Below are 18,852 nucleotides of genomic sequence, written 5' to 3'. Positions count from 1 at the left end.
GGGCAGTCATTCCCTCTACGCTATGTATCGTACAGAGCAGTCATTCCCTCTACGCTATATATTATACAGAGCAGTCATTCCCTCTACACTATATATTATACAGAGCAGTCATTCCCTCTACACTATATATCATACAGAGCAGTCATTTCCTCTACACTATATATCATACAGAGCAGTCATTCCCTCTACACTATATATAATACAGAGCAGTCATTCCCTCTACGCTATATATTATACAGAGCAGTCATTCCCTCTACACTATATATCATACAGAGCAGCTACATGCATGGTGTTGGGTGAAGGTAACTCACCCTGACCATAGGTAAGATTGCCGGCCGTCTAGTGTGCACCCAGCCTAAGATTATCTGTCCAATGGCTGGTTGGAACAAAATCTGGTAATATATGGGAGCAAGTGACAATCGTCCATTCGTTCCCAGGCACTGGAAAACAGACAAAGATGGTTGTTCCGTTAGATTTAACCAATTTATTTGAATTACCGTTCTGGTCCGTTTTCTGGCGTTTGGAGCAAATGGTCGATTGTAATTGTAAAGATGACCAGATTTTCATTCCAAGCAGCCAGACTGGACAGATAATCTTATAGTAAGTACTCAGCTTAGTCTGAGGCCTCGGATCGCTCTGATGTAGATTTCTTCTGTGTTTCAGGCCCCTGATCCCGTTCTCTCAGCAAGTTCCACCCAATGTGCTTCTGGCTATCTCCAGGTATGTATCATGTGTCAGTCACTAATTGCTTGTCATGTATGTTACTGCCTTTGCCTGCGGGAACACAGGAGCTTTCATGCCGGGATATATTGAGCTTCAAGACTAAAACACACTGAACTACATTTGTGTAACAGTACAATAACTAACAATCATCTAGTCCTCACCCCATGTCCTACAATGTGATGACTGCATCTCGTAACAAATGTAACTTTATTACTTATTCAACAAAACCTAAGCAATATACTGTAAATAATCCACTGAGAGTGAGTGAGGGTCACAGTCACATGGTCACAGTGAGGTGAGAGTGAGTGAGGGTAATAGTCACATGGTCACAGTGAGGTGAGAGTGAGTGAGGGTCACAGTCACATGGTCACAGTGAGGTGAGAGTGAGTGAGGGTAATAGTCACATGGTCACAGTGAGGTGAGAGTGAGTGAGGGTCACAGTCACATGGTCACAGTGAGGTGAGAGTGAGTGAGGGTCACAGTGAGGGGAGAATGAGTGAGGGTAATAGTCACACGGTCACAGTGAGGTGAGGGTAATAGTCACACGGTCACAGTGAGGTGAGGGTAATAGTCACACGGTCACACTGAGTTGTGAGTGAGGGTAACAGTCACACGGTCACAGTGAGGTGTGAGTGAGGGTGACAGTCACACGGTCACAGTGAGGTGTGAGTGAGGGTGACAGTCACACGGTCACAGTGAGGTGTGAGTGAGGGTAACAGTCACACGGTCACAGTGAGGTGTGAGTGAGGGTAACAGTCACATGGTCACACTGAGGTGAGGGTGAGTGAGGGTAACAGTCATACGGTCACAGTGAGGTGAGGGTGAGTGAGGGTAACAGTCACACGGTCACAGTGAGGTGTGAGTGAGGGTAACAGTCACACGGTCACAGTGAGGTGTGAGTGAGGGTAACAGTCACACGGTCACAGTGAGGTGTGAGGGAGGGTGACAGTCACATGGTCACACTGAGGTGAGGGTGAGTGAGGGTAACAGTCATACGGTCACAGTGAGGTGAGGGTGAGTAAGGGTAACAGTCACACGGTCACAGTGAGGTAAGGGTGAGTGAGGGTGACAGACACGGTCTCAGTGAGGTGTGGGTGAGGGTAACAATCATTCGGTCACAGTGAGGTGAGGGTGAGTGAGGGTAACAGTCATACGGTCACAGTGAGGTGAGGGTGAGTGAGGGTAACAGTCATACGGTCACAGTGAGGTGAGGGTGAGTGAGGGTAACAGTCATACGGTCACAGTGAGGTGAGGGTGAGTAAGGGTAACAGTCATACGGTCACAGTGAGGTGTGAGTGAGGGTGACAGACACGGTCTCAGTGAGGTGTGGGTTTTCGTGGTTGGGTGTCAGTGTGTGCTGGTGTAAGTGCTGACATAAACCTGGTGCATACACTACTTGTGCCGGACTGGATGTATCTTGCGATGCCGCCACCTTGGCATATGGGCGCTATGTTTACATGCGTCATTTTGCAACTTAATTTAATAACAGGCAGCATCAGCCCCGGCGTGATCGTTGTACATGAGGCCTCTTCAGTCTGACCTCACTCTGACCGTGTAATCGCTCGCTCACACTGGGTGTATAGTATAGGCCACAGATCCCCCCCCCCCCCCCCGGTAACAGTCAGTATGGAATCAGTGGTGTAAGCTGAGAGCTGCCAGTGACCACTGGGACCGGTTAGGGTATACAGTATTGGTGACGACATTGTATGGTGCCACGGAGGCCACATTATTCCCTTATCCTGTGGTTCAGGGTAATGACGTCATGTCATTAGTATTATTATAGTTATTATCATTTATTTATATGGCGCCAAGTGTTCTGCAGCACCTTACAAAGTACATGAACAAATAAGTAACCAGTGATTTAAAATACAATACAAAGCAGGACATGGACATGTATAATAAACATTGCTATATTAGCGACCTTTACTCCCACATAAGCAGCCGAGTGTTAGTTGCCCTAGTGGGGAGTAAGAGATTAAATTACAGTAGGGAGAAGCACAAGTGGGTAGAGGGCCCTGCTCAAAAGAGCTTACATTCTTTAAGAGAGGGGCGGACGAACAGGGGTGACACAGATGGGGTAGGGGGGGAGGAAGGAAGATGTAGCAGAAAGTTAGGATGAGAGCTGGAAGGCTTTAATGAAGTAGTGGGTCTTAAGAGCTCATTTGCACCTCTCTACAATCTTTCAGAGTCTGTTAGGGAGAGGGAGGGAGTTCCAAAGGTGGGGAGCAGTGCTGGCAAAATCTTGGAGGCGGGAGTGGGAGGAAGTAATCAAGTGACATGAAAGGTGGCGTGTATTAAGTGAACGAAGAGGGCGGACAGAAGAGTGAAGGCAGATGAGATCAGAGATGTATATGGGAGAAGATTGGGTGAGGGCTTTGTAAGTGAGTGTGAGAACCTTGAATTTGGTTCTGAAAGGGAATGGGAGCCAGTGGACGGCTTGTAAGAGAGGGGAGGCAGATGTAGAGCGTTTGGAGAGGAAGATGAGCCGAGCAGTAGTATTGAGCACAGACTGGAGAGGAGATTTGGGGAGGCCAGATAGGAGGAGGTTACAGTAATCCAGTTTGGAGATAACCAGTGAATGTATGAGGGTTTTGGTGGCATCCTGGGTGAGAAAGGGTCTGATCTTGGAAATATTTTTGAGATGGAAACAACAGGACTGCGAGAGGTTCTGAATGTGGTTTGAAGGAGAGGGAAGAGTCCAGGATGACTCCAAGACAGCTCACTTTGGGACTAGATGAGATAGTTTATGCCATCTATTAATAAAGAAATAGTGGAAAGTGAGGTTATGTGGGAGGGTGGGAAGATGATCAGCTCAGTCTTAGACATATTAAGTTTGAGAAATTGCTGGGACATCCAGGAAGAGATAGCAGAGAGACAGTTGGAGATACGAGTCAGTAGAGAGGTGAAAAGGTAGATCTGAGTATCATCAGCATAGAGATGATAATGGAGTTCAAAAGAGCGGATGAGTTTACCTAGAGAGGACGTATAGAGGGAGAATAGGAGAGGTCCAAGAACAGAACCTTGGAGAACACCTACTGTAAAAGGTTATGTTGGGGAGGAGTCATCATGAGAGGAAACAGAGAAGGACTGGTCTGAGAGGTAGGAGGACAACCAGGAGAGAGCAGTGTCACGTAGACCAAGGGAGTGAAGGATATGCAGCAGTAGAGGGTGGTCCACAGTGTCAAAAGCAGCAGAGAGGTCAAGGAGAATGAGCAGGGAGTAGTGGTCCTTGGATTTGGCAGTAAGGAGGTCGTTGCTGACTTTCGTGAGGGCAGTTTCAGTGGAGTGGAGAGAACGGAAGCCAGACTGAAAAGGGTCAAGGAGGGAGTGGGAGGAAAGAAATGTGGTGAGGCGGTTGTAAACAATACGCTCAAGGAGTTTGGAGGCATAAGGGAGGAGAGAGATTGGTCGGTAGTTAGAGAGAATGTTAGGATCAAGGTTAGATTTTTTTAAGAATGGGTGAGATAAGGGCATGCTTGAATGCAGAAGGAACAGTGCCAGATGAGAGGGAGAGATTAAGGAGGTGGGCAAGATGGAAGCAGGCAGAAGAAGAGAGGTAGCGGAGGAAGCCAGAGGGGAGGGGTGGAAAGGGGGGAGGACTGGATAAGGGCCTTAACTTCCTCTCCAGTCACAGGGGAGAAGGATGTCAGTCAGTAAAATGGATGGGGAGGGGTGATCCAGGAAAAGAGGAGGTGGAGAGCTGGGGACTGGTTGGATATGATGTCCTGACGTATGGAATCTATTTTAGATGTGAAATAGGTAGCAAAGTCAGTGGCAGAGAGCAAGGAGGGGAGGGGAGGAGCGGGTGGGCAGAGGAGGGAGTTGAAGGTGGAAAGGACGCTGGGGATTTGAGGACTAGGAGGAGATGAGATTCTTGAAATATGACTGTTTAGAGAGAGAAAGGCAAGCACTGTAGGATGACAGCATGAATTTGAAATGGAGAAAATCTGCCTGAGAGCGTGATCTTCTCCACTGTCGCTCGCGGTTCGTGAACATTTTTGCAGGTATCTGGTGCATTTGGAAAGCCAGGGTTGAGGTGTGGATTTGCGAGGGTGAGTAGTGATCGCCGGAGCAACAGAGTCAAGAGCAGAAGTAAAGGAGGCATTGTATAGGGAAGCAGCTAGTTCAGCGCAGGAGAAAGAGGGGATAGGGGAGAGAAGTGAGTCAAGGAGGGAAGAAAAGGAAGCAGTGTCGATAGCTTCAATGTTACGCTTAGTGATGGTGTCTCTCGGAGGTAGAGGAGAGGAAGGAGAGAGGAATAGGTTAAAAGGGAGAACGTGATGGTCAGAGAGGGGGAATGGGGAATTGGATTAGGCAGAAATATCACAACGGTGAGTGAAGACCAGATCAAACAAATGCCCACTCGCATGGGAGGGTGATGAGGTCCATTACGAGAGGCCAAATGAGGAAGTAAGGGTAAGGAGTTTGGAGGCAGAGGCTTCTGTGGGGCTATCAATGGGAATATTGAAGTCACCTAGGATAATAGAGGGAAGGTCTGAGGAAAGTGAGTGAGCCAGGAAGCAAAGTTGTCAAGGAACTTGGAGGGAGGGCCAGGGGGATGGTAGATGACAGCTACTCTGAGGTGTACTGGTTGGAAGAGGGGTATAACATGAACTTCAAATGTAGAGAATGTAAGGGATGGTTCTGATGGTATATGTTGATATGAGTAACCAGGGGATAGAAGGACCCCAACACCACCCCCATGGTGACCCCCAGGCCTGGGGGTGTGGGAGAAGGTGAGGTCCCCATAGAAGAGAGCTGCAGGAGAAGTGGTGTCAGAGGGTAAATTCCAGGTTTCAGTAGTGGCCAGGAGATTCATGGAGTTGGAGATGAAAAGGTCATGGGTGGGGGCCAGTTTGTTACAGACTGATTTGGCATACCAGAGGGCACAGGATAGAGTGACAGAGTTGATAGGAGAAATGTGAATGAGATTGTCAGGGTTGCTATAGCGTGGAGATGAGATTACTTTGGGAGACCGAGATGAATAGAGTGTAGGGATCATGCGTGCTCCTGTGCTAGGAGGGGAACCTGTAGGAGGTGAGCAGGGAGGGAGATTAAGGAGATGTGGATGGAGGTGGGGTGAAGTGACAGGGAGAGAAGTGAGGGAGGAGAGATTACCAGTGGGGTAGTTGGATCCTTGGGGGGTATAAGAGAAAGAAAATGGAGTAATGGGGGAAGAGGGGGAGGAAGGCAGAGAGAGAAGGGGAGATAGGAGGAGGTGGAGGAGACCAGGGGGAAAGGATAGAGGTGGAATCAGAGGGCAGAACAATAGATTGGTTAGAAACTGAGTGAAGGGAGGAGTTGAAGACACAATGGTCATGGTGAGGATGAGGTACAGTGTCAGCACAACTAAAATATATTATAGAGTATAGAAAAAGGGGAGATTAGATGGGAGCAGAAATGGAATATTAGAGTAGAGAGTAGACAGTGGTAGTAGCTAGATGATGTAAGACTAGGCTTTATTAGAGAGGTAAGCTGACGTTAACAGTATTCAGTAAGATTATCTGTTAAGCACAGAGGCTGCACAAATAGTAACAAGTGATGCAAAAAGTTTTCATAGCAACCAAACAGAGGGCCTGATTCAGACCCGCTCGCTCAGAGCGATTTTCGCCCTTCTGCTCATGCGTATAATTCGCAGTGCGTGTGCGCAAGTCATTCTTTGCGATCTGCTTTTGGTCGCTGCTTTGAGTGACATAGCGCCGTTTGTTGGTGGTAACAGGGGAAGGTGCATGTGAACGGGGGAGTGGTGTTGCGAACGCAGGCATGTCTGCCCGCCAAAGCGGCGTTTAAAGGGCGCGCATAATTAGAAAAGTAGCGTCATTGTACACATCACCTGCATGTTTTTTAGCCCGCACTGATCGCAGTGCTTGTGGCGGGGAAAGGCAACCCCAAGGGCTGCGAGCAGCTCCGATGGCTCACGATGGTCCCGATTAATCATACATTTCGGAGATGACGTGTGTTGCGAGTGGCAAGTGGGTGTCTTCAGACAATAGTGAGCGCACTTTGCCGTTGCTCGCTAAGACATAGAGGGCGTCCTTACGCGACGCTGTATCAAGCGCTTAATTTACATATCCGGTCCCTTTCTGCATGCGAGCGATCGCCTCTTTGCGAGCGGGTCTGAATCAGGTCCAGAGTCCAGTGATGACAGTCCAGGTTATGCAGTCAGCAGGATCTTGTAGCAGTGATGACAGTCCAGGTTATGCAGTCAGCAGGATCTTGTAGCAGTGATGACAGTCCAGGTTATGCAGTCAGCAGGATCTTGTAGCAGTGATGACAGTCCAGGTTATGCAGTCAGCAGGATCATGTAGCAGTGATGACAGTCCAGGTTATGCAGTCAGCAGGATCTTGTAGCAGTGCGAATGTGGAATCACCTTTGTTGATTTTATTTTCTCCAAATCTAGATTCGGTTGTTAGAAGTGTAGATAGATTGTTTCCCTTCTGTTTCATTTCGGTTCAACGCCAGTCTAACGCCAGTATTAATCTTAAATTGCACTTTTGATATAGGGCACTTCCAGCCAGGCTTACCAGCCTACTAATGACCCATACATAGGAGACCTGGCATGTGAAAGTACTGATTACTAACAAGCCCAGCACCCACCCACTAATATGGCTAGCAATAAATTGAGTATAACAAACAAACATCACATACCACTAGGCTAATATCAGGCTCAATGAGCTAACTAACAAAGAAACAATAAAACAATAAATAAATAAAATGACTACACTATGCAGTGATATGCTATGTAACTTTGCACATCAGCAAAATGCTGAGACTTGTAGTTCGTTACATAAAGTTGTCCTGCTTGGTACAGACGACTAAACTGAAATCACCCTCCAGCCGCCTCACTACGGTGCAGGAGGAGACTGGGCAGGTTAGGCCTAGGAAGCTGGACTGCGGGGCTGCAGGAATTAGGGTATCTAGAATCTTGCAGTGTCGCCATGTTGTTTATGGGATGACCATTGCACGGTGCCAGCTGGCAGCCACAGGTGGCGTCTGTCACACAGGGCTCACAAAGACGTCATCAGAACGGCATGTGGAGGGGTGGGTTTCATAAAAGGAGATATTACTAAAACTTTCATTTTATAGTAGGTAAGTTATATGGCATGGTGGTACAGTGGTTAGCATTACTACCTCACAATACTGGGGTAATTGGAGGTATGTTTGAAGTATTAATAAGAGTCCAGTAATGTTTACGTTGGCAGGGCGGAGCACAGCCCCCGGCCAGAGAGGGCAGTTACACCTCTGGTGCGCACAGTGGGGATGCAGACTGATTACCGGGACAGTGAGGCACAGACTGACCCCTACAGCCCGGAGTTTGTAGTGCGCCCAGGATCCGTCCCTGAGCTACTGATGCTGGCAAATCTCACCTGGGGTGAGTATCCCTGAGGGTTCTTTACTAACATTGCTCTGAGGTGCAAATCTGTACTAAAATGATACCAGCCACGAGCTAGACTGCCGCAATTGTCCAGCAATTTGTTCTGCAGTGTGTGCGCTACTCTAGTCATCCATCTCATTCTAATATTATTGTCTGTTTATAGACAGGACCTATAGTACGCAGCATAAACGCTTACTGGTGACCTATGAAGGGGTGATTTAACCTCTTCCTACTCGCTAATATAATCCTGTGACTCCTGGGCTCCCTTCCCCTGTTCCTGTGACTCCTGGGCTCCCTTCCCCTGTTCCTGTGACTCCTGGGCTCCCTTCCCCTGTTCCTGTGACTCCTGGGCTCCCTTCCCCTGTTCCTGTGACTCCTGGGCTCCCTTCCCCTGTTCCTGTGACTCCTGGGCTCCCTTCCCCTGTTCCTGTGACTCCTGGGCTCCCTTCCCCTGTTCCTGTGACTCCTGGGCTCCCTTCCTCTGTTCCTGTGACTCCTGGGCTCCCTTCCCCTGTTCCTGTGACTCCTGGGCCACCTTCCCCTGTTCCTGTGACTCCTAGGCTCCCTTCCCCTGTTCCTGTGACTCTTGGACTCCCTTCCTCTGTTCCTGTGACTCTTGGACTCCCTTCCTCTGTTCCTGTGACGACTGGGCTCCCTTCCTCTGTTTCTGTGATGACTGGGCTCTGTTCCTGTGACGACTGGGCTCCCTTCCTCTGTTCCTGTGACGACTGGGCTCCCTTCCTCTGTTCCTGTGACGACTGGGCTCCCTGTTCCTGTGACTCCTGGGCCACCTTCCACTGTTCCTGTGACTCCTGGGCTCCCTTCCCCTGTTCTTGTGACTCCTGGGTTCCCTTCCCCTGTTCCTGTGACTCCTGGGCACCCTTCCCTTGTTCCTGTGACTCCTGGGCTCCCTTCCCCTGTTCCTGGGCTCCCTTCCCCTGTTCCTGTGACTCCTGGGCTCCCTTCCTCTGCCCAGGATTTTATTGCTTCCGGGGGTGATTCAGCAGAGGTCAGAATTGCAGGGCAGCACATAAAGCCGCTTTGCAATTCCGTCCTTGCTAAAATGCACATGCAGCAGGAGTGTCTGACACCACCTGCTGCGTCTGTGATTCCAGCACAGCGACCACTGGTCGCGATGCTGGGCGGTGCCGGCCAGCTGTTTAAGGCTCAGCTTACGCAGGCTGGCCAGCTTGCGAGGCCAGGAATCAGAGTCCATGGAACGGGACCTGCATACGCGCAGATTCCTGATAATCGGGAATCTGCGATCAGCAGTGCACTCCTGAATCAGACCCTCATATTGGAGCCAGTAAGGTCCTTTCTCACCTCTCATGTCTCTTCTCCTCGGAGCCATTCTGCCCTCTCACACCACACGTGTGTCCTCCTGTCTTATTATTAGCCTAGTGGCTGCACCTCAGTACTGCACGTTACTAGCACGCAGTCCCATATAATATAGGATAAGAATGCCACCTCGCACATAGAATAGGACACATTGTGGGGGGAAACAGGGATATTTCCATGCATAAAATCTGGTAGGGCCAAATCATAAGACAATAAGGGACAACCTAGCATGTGTGCATTACGTCCTTATTTGTGGTTTCTCAGGCCGTGGCCTCCCAGCAGGGCTGGCGGAAGTGGAGATGATAGAGCGTGCTCGGGAGAAGCGAGCCTGGGAGGCCACACTGCCGCCTCTGAGCGATCTCTCACAGCTGGAGAAGAGGAGGAGGATGATGGATGACCAAGAGAGGAAGGAGTGGGCCTTCCGGGAGCAGGAGATAGAGAAGTGAGTCCTGACACGCGCGTGAGCATTACAACATGACCTTACAGATACAATGTATGCTACAACATGACCTTACAGATACAATGTATGTTACAACATGACCTTACAGATACAATGTATGAGTGTTACACCATGACCGTACAGATACAATGTATGAGTGTTACACCATGACTGTACAGATACAATGTATGAGTGTTACACCATGTCTGTACAGATACAATGTATGAGTGTTACACCATGACTGTACAGATACAATGTATGAGTGTTACACCATGACTGTACAGATACAATGTATGAGTGTTACACCATGTCTGTACAGATACAATGTATGAGTGTTACACCATGACTGTACAGATACAATGTATGAGTGTTACACAAGGACCGTACAGATACAATGTATGAGTGTTACACCATGACCGTACAGATACAATGTATGAGTGTTATACATTGTATCTGTACAGTCATGGTGTAACACTCATACATTGTATCTGTACAGTCATGGTGTGAGTGTTACACCATGTCTGTACAGATACAATGTATGAGTGTGACACCATGATTGTACAGATACACGTATAATTGTTACACCATGACTGTACAGATACAATGTATGAGTGTTACACCATGTCTGTACAGATACAATGTATGAGCGTTACACCATGACCGTACAGATACAATGTATGAGTGTTACACCATGTCTGTACAGATAACAAGAGATATGGTAAGAACTTACCTTTGTTATCTCTGTTTCTACGAAGTCCATAGGGTCCACAGGGTTGACCTTGGGGTATAGGTTGGGAACCAAATTCGGGCACCACGCAGTTAAAGCTTTTAGCTCCCAGGATGCACTGGGTCCACTCTCCCTATAACCTCACCCCCAAGCCAGAGGCACCTCAGTTTGTAAGTAGCCAAAGGCCGGAGGAGGAGAGAAAAAGAGAGAGAAAACTGGAACACTCAATAACCATACTCACAGAAATGGGAGACGGAAAACCGGTGACCAGCCACACAGCCCATATGAAGCCAGGTGCGTCAGGGCGGGCGCCCTGTGGACCCTATGGACTTCGTAGAAACAGAGATAACAAAGGTAAGTTCTTACCATATCTCTTGTTTTCTACTTCAGGGTCCATAGGGGGTCCACAGGGTTGACCTTGGGGATGTCCCAAAGCAGTTCAACCAAGGGTGGGGACGCTCCTGTGCTGAGAGGAGAATCAGTCGCCAAAAAGGAAGCATCCTGAGAGGCAAAGGAAACCAATGCCTAGAACCTTAAAAAGGTGTGGACAGAAGACCACGTGGCCACCTAGTAAGGCAAAACAGCCGAGGCGCCACAGCGAGCCGCCCACGAGGGTTACATGGCCCGAGAAAAAACAAGCATCAACAACAGAAAGGCCTACCCATGGGTAGGCCCCTGAGGAAGACCTACGAGGCCATCCAGCCAACATTTGGTTATAGGCCGGCCATCCTTTCCTGTGAAAACCAGAAATCTCAGACCACCAATAAGGAGTCCGATTTCCGTAAGGAACCTGAACGGATCACATAAATCCAAAGAGGCAGGACCACAGTCAAGGAGGCCACACCAGCCGAGAGGACTGGGGACTGAATGGCCGTACCATAAGTTCCAGAATAATATGCAACCTAAAAACCACTAAGAAGAAACACAGGGCGAGAGCAACTCACACCCTGACATGATGCCCTCCAGAAGAGGGAGCCACATGAGAACGCTCCCAATTCAGACACTCTCCTGGTTGATATAAACACCCTGAGAGAAAGAGAGAGCCTAAGCAATAGAACATGTAATGGCTATCACAACCAGCGGTTCCATTGACTGTCCCCGGAGGGAACGAAGAACCACTACTAACTCCCAAGGAGTCCCTAGGGAGGACAAATGGAGGCATAATTCAGAAAACACTCCAAAGGATGAACTGGATACCAGAGTGGAGCAATTCCATATCTTAACCATACTGACAGTGTAGAGATCCGCACTGTCAGGAAGACCAGGCTGAGGGTGAAACCCAAGCCAGCCGGAAGGAATGCCAGAATATCTGGAAATCCTGGACACCGGAGGATTGTATCGACAGGTACAATACCATAAGATTTATGGCTGCCACAGTTTGTGGTAGGTCCCAGCAAAAGCTGATCCATGTGCTCTAATCATTCCAACGATGACAAAGCCAGGGAAGCCGTAAGACCACTGTAGGGACACAGTCAAAGACAAACGACCCAGGTCCAAGGCAAAACCAAGGACCCTGAGACAACAGGTCCGGGCAGCGAAGCATCAGGAATGGAGTATCGATGGAGAGACTCCGAAAATCCAAGTACCCCTGACATCTGGGGCAATCAGGAGCCACCAGCAGGAAAGCATCTCCGTCTCAATTGAAACACTTCCAAAGACCTCGAGGAAGAAGGGAGACCGGAGAACACAGGTACACAAAGTGGAAGGACCACTTCACCGACAAAGAGTCGCTGAAGGTTGCTTCAGAATACCCAGAGCTGGACTGTAACACCATAGTGTGATGAAGTCAGAAGGCCATGAGGGTCACCTCAGGAGGGGCCCCCCTGCTCACCAGGAGATGAAACTTCTCTTGGGGAAGAGACTAGTTCCCGGCATGCACGTCGTGACGGCTGAGGACTCCCGCCTCCCAATGGAGAGCTCCTGAAATGAACGCTGCCGAGATGGTCGGGGGGAGACCCTCGGACTATGTCCGAATATGTGACATACCTGTCATTGCCACCCAACGAACAGGGATGCTAAAAAGGAAGCCACTGTCCTGACCCTGTCGGACTGAACCTTTTCAGGTTCACCGGGAAACAAGAGTTATGCCAGAGTAAGTTAATTGACAGGGTGGAATCGACAGACGTCCAACTGCACTGAAAAGGATGCGAACCAGACACTGTCCATAGCAAAGAATACCCTGGACGAGATGGCCATAGCCACCCGGACAGGGACCGACTTGCCTCCGGAGAGAGCATCATCGTTTGAACAGTGATCCGACAGAAAAAACTCATTCCATCTGGAGATGAGACAATTATGGAAAGGCCTGGAATGGAACTGAGCCCATTCCACCCTTCCAAAGGCAGACACTGAATATTTGACCATGCATCCCAGAGTGTAAAGACATATGTCGACTGCGTAGACAACCATGTACTCCTAATGGAAGAGTGGAGATTCCGTCGTAAGCCAGAAGAATTCTCAGATTCTGAGAATCCAGCAGGGATCCTAGATGAAGAATACCCAGAGAGGGATGCAGGGAGGACTTTTTCCCCGTTGATTAAATGTCTGCACCCTGAAGAAGCCACAGTCATCCTGACCTGGCTGTAAAGTACCCCAGTGATCCCGCTAAGAGCAGGAGGCCGTCCAGGTACAGGAGCATTGGGATATACTGAACAGGAGAACTGTCAGAAAATCCAAAACGCTGGTAAACCCCTGTGGGGCTGAGGACAGTCCCAACAGGCAGAGCCCGAAAAATTGTAAGTGTTGCTGTGATACAGCAAACCTCAGCCCATGCTGAGGAAAGGTCTCTGTAAGTACCCGTAGGCACGCGTCCTGTATATCCAGTGATACCATAAAGTCCCCAGGTTCCAAACATCGTATGATGGAGCATAGGGATTTCCTCCTGAGCCCAGGTAGCTTTAGGAACTGGTTCAGGGAATTAAGACAGAGAATAGGCCAAAGAGGCCCATTCAGCCACCGCACCAGAAAGAAAACAGAACAACCAGTCCCTCACTGAGATAGTGGGGATGGCCTAATTAGCTCTCTTACCGCAACAACTGCATAGCTTTCTGGATTTGTAAGGCCCTTGTAAAGAGGCCGCCTGAGCAAAGAGAGGGCGTACCCTCCTACCCACGTAGCCGCGGCAACTTGACACTAGTACTGGGCGAACTGAGAAAATCGGTATCTCCCAGTTGTAGGCCTGTCCCGTCAGACTGAAGAGATATCCGTAGGTTCAGAAGCAGGATCGGCTGGCAGTCCAGGCCTGCTCGGTACTGGATATGGCGGCCCTTGTAGATGCCGACAGTCTACGAAGAAACAGACCTTTAGGCTGACCCAGAGGACAAAAAGACTTAACAGACTTAGTCTGAGGCCTTGTAGTGGGCATAGCTGAAAGCGGTAAACTTGTCGTTAGTAATACTGCCAATGTTACTACAATCTTGTCAAGGTCAGGACCAAACAAGATCTACCCTAAAGATGGTATCTGCACCTCTGCATTCCCAGAGCGCAGCCATAGGGTATTACGGAGGCATATATAGGCATTTCCACCTATGACAACTGCATATATTACGTAAGCGACCAAACACATTTGAACCCCCGACGTGTTGAAGGGGAAAAAACGTTACAAATGCATCAGCCCAATATGCAATAGTATTAACCAACCATGCTATAGCCATGGTAGGATGGGTAACAACCCCTGAAAGCAAGTATACTGATTTCAGGCAGAGTTACCACCTACGGATCCGAAGAATCCGACCACGCAGGAATGGGAGGCGTAGTAATGTCTGTAATCAGACGAGTAACACGCCCATCCACCCCAGGAGGGGCTCGTGATGACCCTCAGGGAATTTGGGACAGAAGGCCAAACACTGTTATAACACCTCCTATCTGGCAAAATCCCAAGTCCCGCCATGCGATCCACCCGCTAGTCAGCAACAGGGAACCCGAAGGCATGCAAGACTGAGGGTGTATGATACAGGTGCAGGTCAACATTCACTCTAACCAGAATGGACCTGCTACCAGCCCTAAAGCAGGGATAATAATACCTGAAATAGGCTTCCCCCCGTGTAAGAGGGAAAGAGCCCAAAAGAGTATCCAGTTCACGGCAGAGCCAACTGGGAAGTAAGCACAGGGCGTCAACCACGCCAATTAGCGTTTCGTAGAAAACGACATCCACCCAGGGTGGCTGTTGTGGTAATCCCTGCAAGGGGAATGACAGACTATTGTGGCACCAGGGGGAATTCATGTACTGCGAAAAACCCCTGTTGGGAGCGGTAGTCTGTGTCACAGGGGAAGAGTGCAAGAAGCTGCGAGATACCCTGAGATGAAAAGGGCAGTATGGTGAAGTAACCCCAAGTGAGGTACAACAATGGTGCCCGCCCGGCGATCCGCAATTGAGAGGATCCCGAGAAAACAAACCGCCCAAGGGGGTCATGAAAGAGGCCGGCACCAGATGACGCCACATACAGAACCCTTTATGAGTCAAATCCTCCGCACTAACACCTGCAGCACATGACTTGCAGGATAGTAAAAAATGGGTGCAGTATAACGCTCTATCTCCTGGTCAGACATATCTGACCAACCCTCTTGGCGGAAATATTAAGCAGCGCTATACTGGTCCTGACTGATGCCAAAAATTAGCTGCAGGGACCCATTTTCAGCGTATGCAACACACAGTTCCATCTAAAATATGGCAACGTGCAGCACGCAACAGTATGTGACAAACCTCACAAATATTAACAAGTATATAAATGTGAGGTCTCAGAACCACCCCAAGTACAGCTGTATTAGGGCAGATAAAGAAAAGGGATAGAAATACACTGACAGGTGAGAGAATAAAGTACAGACAGTCAGCACTAGCATAAGTCACATACCATGCAGATATATATATACATATATACATAAACATGTCATATAATATACTGCACTATGTCACTGCCCAGATTCAGTGTCTGGGAAGGCTACAGCACTGTGTACACTGACCTGATGGTGAGGTACGCAGGGGGACTGGACTCACTGCCATCCTGAGAGATTTCTGCTGCACCACAGAGATAAAATGGCCGCTGGAGACCTCAGAGGAAGCGTGGCCCGCGGAGGAAGCAGCTCAGCGACGCCAGACTATAGATACTGAAAGGCGCGCTGAGCTGAGGGGAGGAGCTGCTGTAACAGGGAAAGCTTCCTCCCCTGGCCGGCTATTAACCCCCGGGACGCCGGCTCCCTGCACCGATCGTTAAGTCCCTGGTGGTCTAGTGGACACACGGGGTATGGGGGGCCCGCCGCCACTGCCGGCGTCTCCGGTATGTCCCCTGAGACCGGAGGCACAGGACTGCATTTGAAATGCGCGGATCACCGCAAGCGGTGATCCGCGACCTTACCTGCTCCCCGTGGATCCGGCAGCAGTCCTGGGCGCCCACAGAGTCCGGCTAGTACAGACTCTGGGGTCCCGCTGAGATCCCCAGATCTGTACTGGCGTCTCAGCGCCAGCGGGGTGATGGGGCGGCAGCTTAGACGTCCTATGGACAGTCCGACGCTGCCGCTCTGAAGAGTCCAAAGTCCATGGAAAAGACTTTGTCCCTAAAAAAATAAAATAAGCTTAGGGGCTGCTAATCAGCTCCCCCTGCGCTAACGGTGACCCGACTCCGGCCGGGCACCAACTGAAACTGAGGTGCCTCTGGCTTGGGGGTGGGGTTATAGGGAGAGTGGACCCAGTGCATCCTGGGAGCTAAAAGCTTTAACTGCGTGGTGCCCGGATTTGGTTCCCAACCTATACCCCAAGGTCAACCCTGTGGACCCCCTATGGACCCTGAAGTAGAAACAATGTATGAGTGTTACACCATGACTGTACAGATACAATGTATGAGTGTGACACCATGATTGTACAGATACACGTATAATTGTTACACCATGTCTGTACAGATACAATGTATGAGTGTTACACCATGACTGTACAGATGCAATGTATGAGTGTTACACCATGACCGTACAGATACAATGTATGAGTGTTACACCATGACCGTACAGATACAATGTATGAGTGTTACACCATGACCGTACAGATACAATGTATGAGTGTTACACCATGACCGTACAGATACAATGTATGAGTGTGACACCATGACCGTACAGATACAATGTATGAGTGTGACACCATGACCGTACAGATACAATGTATGAGTGTTACACCATGACCGTACAGATACAATGTATGAGTGTTACACCATGACAGTACAGATACAATGTATGAGTGTTACACCATGACTGTACAAATACAATGTATGAGCGTTACACCATGACTGTACAGATACAATGTATGAGTGTTACACCATGACTGTACAAATACAATGTATGAGTGTTACACCATGACTGTACAGATACAATGTATGAGTGTGACACCATGACTGTACAGATACAATGTATGAGTGTTACACCATGACCGTACAGATACAATGTATGAGTGTTACACCATGACCGTACAGATACAATGTATGAGTGTTACACCATGTCTGTACAGATACAATGTATGAGTGTTACACCATGACCGTACAGATACAATGTATTAGTGTTACACCATGACCGTACAGATACACATATGAGTGTTACACCATGACCGTACAGATACACATATGATTGTTACACCGTGACTGTACAGATCATGGTGTAACACTCATACGTGTATCATATTGTCCCAGTCGACCGATACTGTAAACAGTCAAACACCCTGGTGTCTATCTAGACATTGTCGACCTTTTTACTGTCTGTCTATAGTCCGGAACCCCAAACACACGTATGAGCATAGTTTGGTGTCTCGGTGCTTTGTGTTAGGCTGCAGGAAGCTCGGCTCGAGGTGCTGAAGAAACTTCTCCTGAAACGCGCAGAGACCCAGAAGGAGCTGGACACCCGGAGACTGGACTCTAAGTGGTTTAAGCTGCAGACAGAGAAGGAAGAGCGCGTTAAACAGATGCGGGGAGAGTATATTAAAGGTATTGTGTGTTCCCCGCTGTATGCCCTGGTCACACTAAAGCCGGGTACGCACTAGACGACATATCGTCTACATCAGCGAGTGTGTACCTGCGATGTCGGTGACTATGCGCGCTCCTGCACGTCGTCGGTGACTTAATCCGCCGGACCAGCATGCAGGTCCAACAGGTGATATAGTCAGCGGGGGCCATACTGCCAAATGCAGCATGGCCCCCATAGTCGCTCCCGGCATCGGCAAGTGTGTATGCAGTTGCCAATGCTGGGTCCCGCTGCCTACGATATCGTGCTGGGTACACATCAGCTAATGTGTACCCAGCAGAATCCATGTGTAATATTCCTTATAATTTGCACCCCAGAACCTTGAGAGTGCTGTGTCCCGCAGGGTAAGAAGCTGGCACTAGTGTGCCTTGTATTGTTATGGCTCTTTCCATGCCTGGTACTAGGACACGGGCATCTGCCAGCATTATAGGGGATGACTTATAACTTACTGTATAGTGTAAGGATAATTGTCATTAGGTGGTCACATTGTGTACAGGAGAGCAGAGTGTTACTGTACAGTACACTGTAGCACACACGCATTATTGTGTATCTCTGGGGGTGTAATGTGGTCACATTGTGTATAGGAGAGCAGAGTGTTACTGTACAGTACACTGTAGCACACACGCATTATTGTGTATCTCTGGGGGGGGTGTAATGTTGTCACATTGTGTATAGGAGAGCAGATTGTTACTGTACAGTACACTGTAGCACACAGGCATTGTGTATCTCTGGGGGTGTAATGTGGGCACAGAACACTTATTGTGTATAGGAGAGCAGAGTGTTACTGTACAGTATGCTGTAGCACACACGCATTATTGTGTATCTCTGGGGGTGTAATGTGGTCACATTGTGTATAGGAGAGCAGAGTGTTACTGTACAGTACACTGTAGCACACACACATTATTGTGTATCTCTGGGGGGGTGTAATGTGGTCACATTGTGTATAGGAGAGCAGAGTGTTACTGTACAGTACACTGTAGCACACACACATTGTGTATCTCTGGGGGGTGTAATGTGGTCACATTGTGTATAGGAGAGCAGAGTGTTACTGTACAGTACACTGTAGCACACACGCATTATTGTGTATCTCTGGGGGGGTGTAATGTGGTCACATTGTGTATAGGAGAGCAGAGTGTTACTGTACAGTACACTGTAGCACACACGCATTATTGTGTATCTCTGGGGGGGTGTAATGTGGTCACATTGTGTATAGGAGAGCAGAGTGTTACTGTACAGTACACTGTAGCACACACACA

The 18,852-nt window shown here is 48.9% G+C and overlaps 1 protein-coding gene across 3 annotated transcripts in view; it reads left to right on the top strand.

Annotated features, from left to right (window-relative positions):
- CFAP91 (cilia and flagella associated protein 91) overlaps positions 1 to 18,852 on the top strand; it is a 109,293-nt gene that overhangs the window by 50,048 nt on the left and 40,393 nt on the right. For 2 of the 3 annotated variants that reach the window (XM_088463939.1, XM_088463937.1), the window contains exons 5-8: positions 664 to 720; positions 7,909 to 8,096; positions 9,702 to 9,879; positions 17,402 to 17,559. In XM_088463939.1, coding sequence (XP_088320065.1) covers positions 664 to 720; positions 7,909 to 8,096; positions 9,702 to 9,879; positions 17,402 to 17,559 — 581 coding nt within the window. The remainder of the gene's footprint in view (positions 1 to 663; positions 721 to 7,908; positions 8,097 to 9,701; positions 9,880 to 17,401; positions 17,560 to 18,852) is intronic. The other variant, XM_088463938.1, reaches the window with a different exon arrangement.

This window comes from Taudactylus pleione, unplaced genomic scaffold (assembly GCF_031769625.1).
Source record: "Taudactylus pleione unplaced genomic scaffold, aTauple2 ptg001518l, whole genome shotgun sequence".
Classification (NCBI taxonomy): Eukaryota; Metazoa; Chordata; class Amphibia; order Anura; family Myobatrachidae; genus Taudactylus; species Taudactylus pleione.
The sequence above is the reverse complement of the archived record's forward strand: the minus strand, read 5'-3'. Positions and strand labels throughout refer to the sequence as shown.